This window comes from Oratosquilla oratoria, chromosome 1 (assembly GCF_046742065.1).
Source record: "Oratosquilla oratoria isolate Oo_2021 chromosome 1, ASM4674206v1, whole genome shotgun sequence".
NCBI lineage: Eukaryota > Metazoa > Arthropoda > Malacostraca > Stomatopoda > Squillidae > Oratosquilla > Oratosquilla oratoria.
The window spans coordinates 100,774,633-100,777,008 of NC_134777.1; the positions used below are offsets into that span (position 1 = coordinate 100,774,633).

The 2,376-nt window shown below is 39.8% G+C and overlaps 1 protein-coding gene across 1 annotated transcript in view; it reads left to right on the top strand.

Annotated features, from left to right (window-relative positions):
- Positions 1–984, top strand: part of LOC143029173 (tRNA endonuclease ANKZF1-like) — a 1,134-nt gene extending 150 nt beyond the window's left edge. Inside the window, exon 1 of the mRNA XM_076191683.1 lies at positions 1–984. This exon is cut by the window's left edge and continues 150 nt beyond it. Within this exon, the coding sequence (XP_076047798.1) occupies positions 1–984 (984 nt within the window).
- Positions 985–2,376: the final 1,392 nt, after the last annotated feature.

Genomic DNA, 2,376 nt, shown 5'->3' on the forward strand with positions numbered 1-2,376 from the left:
GAACAAGTCAACCACTATGGCCAGGACCTTCATCGAGCCAATCTGAAACGCTCTGTGGATGGAAAAAAATTTCTTACAGAGGAACAGTTTTTAAATAACATCAGTAGTTCTTCAGAGTCAGAGTCTGATGAAGAGGATCCACAAGAAATAAGTGAAGAAGATCAGAGGACTGCAGTTCTTCAAAGACAACCTCAGATCTACTTTGTCAACGCTGATGGGATAGTATTTTCCCTCTTTCGTTGTCTTCTCACTGGTAAAAACAGAGAGATGTCAAGTGAAGAGGAAGTGATTGAACATGCAATGGCAGTGCCTTCTAAGTGTTATTGGTCCATCTTGATGATTGGAGGGGGACATTTTGCAGGAGCTGTCATCAAAGGTGAAGAGATTTTAGCTCATAAAACTTTCCATAGCTATACTGTTAGATCTAAACAAGGAGGATCACAAAGCAGCAAAGATAACAAGAATGGTAATACTCATTGTAATTCTGCTGGGTCATCTCTTAGAAGACATAATGAGCAGTCCTTCATGCAGCATGTACAAGAAGTACTTCGATCATGGCAAGGACATTTGAACCAGAGCCACATTATTATGCTTCGAGCAACAAATACAAATAAAAAGGTCATTTTTGGTGGACCAGACCCTCCACTTAAGGCTGATGATTTACGGATAAGAACCATACCATTCAGCACAGAGAAACCAACTTTTAAGGAGGTGCGGAGAGTGCATACAGTATTATCAGAGATCACAGTTCATGGAACAGAAGATGACCTCCAGTCAGAAATAGCAAGTAGAGCGAAAAGCCTCACTGGAAAAAATGTCTTGAAACCATCATCTCCAAAAAAGAAAATAAACAAAGTTAAGGAAAAGAAAGTTATCAGACATCAAGAATCTTGTACCTTCAATGGAAGTGATGATTCGTCTCTCAGTGAAGACTCTGAGTATGGACTCTGTGTGAGCACAAACAAGTTCAGCACCTTGCAATAGAAAGAAATGGATTGTTATATTCCCAAAAACAAATCCAAAAGAAGACCTCATAAGAACAAAAGACAATTACCTAAGGAGAATTCTAAAGCTCACAAGTCTCTGCCAGAAGTGAGGAATTTACTTTACACGGCATGCAGGTCAGGAGATATAAATACTTTGAAGGCTATTATCACGTATGCACATGATTCAGAAGGTGACCAATTTGAAGGGATTTTGAGTCATGAAGTGAGAGAGTCAATCAAGGCATGTCAAGAAGCTGTCATTCCCCGATCTTTTACTTTTGGGAAAGATGAACTTTCTCTTCTTCATATTGCTGCCACAGCCTGTCACAAAGACGTCATCTGGTATCTAATGGAAAATGGTTGTGACCCAAGTATTAAAAGCAACAAGGGAGAGCTGCCATACAAGATGACAACAAATAAGCAAATACGCAACACCTTCAGACGTTTTATGAGTACATACCCAAGTAAATATGACTACAAGGAGGCAGGGATATTCAGTCCTCTGTGTGAGGAACAAGAAAAGGAACAAGCAGCTCGGAAGGCAGAAAAGAAACGTGGACAGAGAAAGGCTAAGCGGGAAAAGGAAAAGGAAAAAAAGAAAATTGAGGAAGAAAGAAAAATGGAATTAGCACAAAGAAATACTTTCTTATCAATGACTGATAGAGAAAAGAGGGCACTTGCAGCAGAACGACGACTTGCAGCCCAACAGGAGAGCCAGCAAAAAGCAGCAAACAGGAGTGAATGCATTTCCCAACAGAGGTGTTTCCAGTGATGAATTCCACTACCTAGATTGCATTTTTTGCTCAGTGTCCTGTGTGAAGGAGTATAAAAGCAAAAATAAGTCAAACTGAAGGAAGTAAATTATTGTCTGTATGACTTCAAGCTAGCAGAAAACTCAGGAATTACCTCATCTGCTTGAATTCCAGGGGTACTCAAACTGGGGTTCGCGAACCCCCAGGGGTTCACACGAAGTTTTGTAAGGGTACTTAGATGGCTGACGAAAAACGTATTTTAAATAGTGGTAGTTGTGGATTATGAAATTCCGTGCTAGCAGTGTGTGTTCCTTCAATCTCACTGTTCTACGCTGGTTTCTAAATTAACAGTGTTGATTACCAATAGTTGAATCGGGTGTGTGTGTGTGTGTGTGTGTGTGTGTGATGGTTCTTCTCAATAAAGTCATTAACATTTGAATAATTTTATAATATCCTTTGCAGAATTATTGTACTTTTATGAGTTAGTCAATAAATTACCATTCTCTTCATTGTCAGATTATTGGGGGTTCGGGAAGATGATCTTATAACTCAGGGGGGGAATTAACGAGAAAAAGTTTGAGAACCCCTGTAACTAAGGGATGCCCATGAACAATCTTATCCCTTTGGCCCACTCTCCT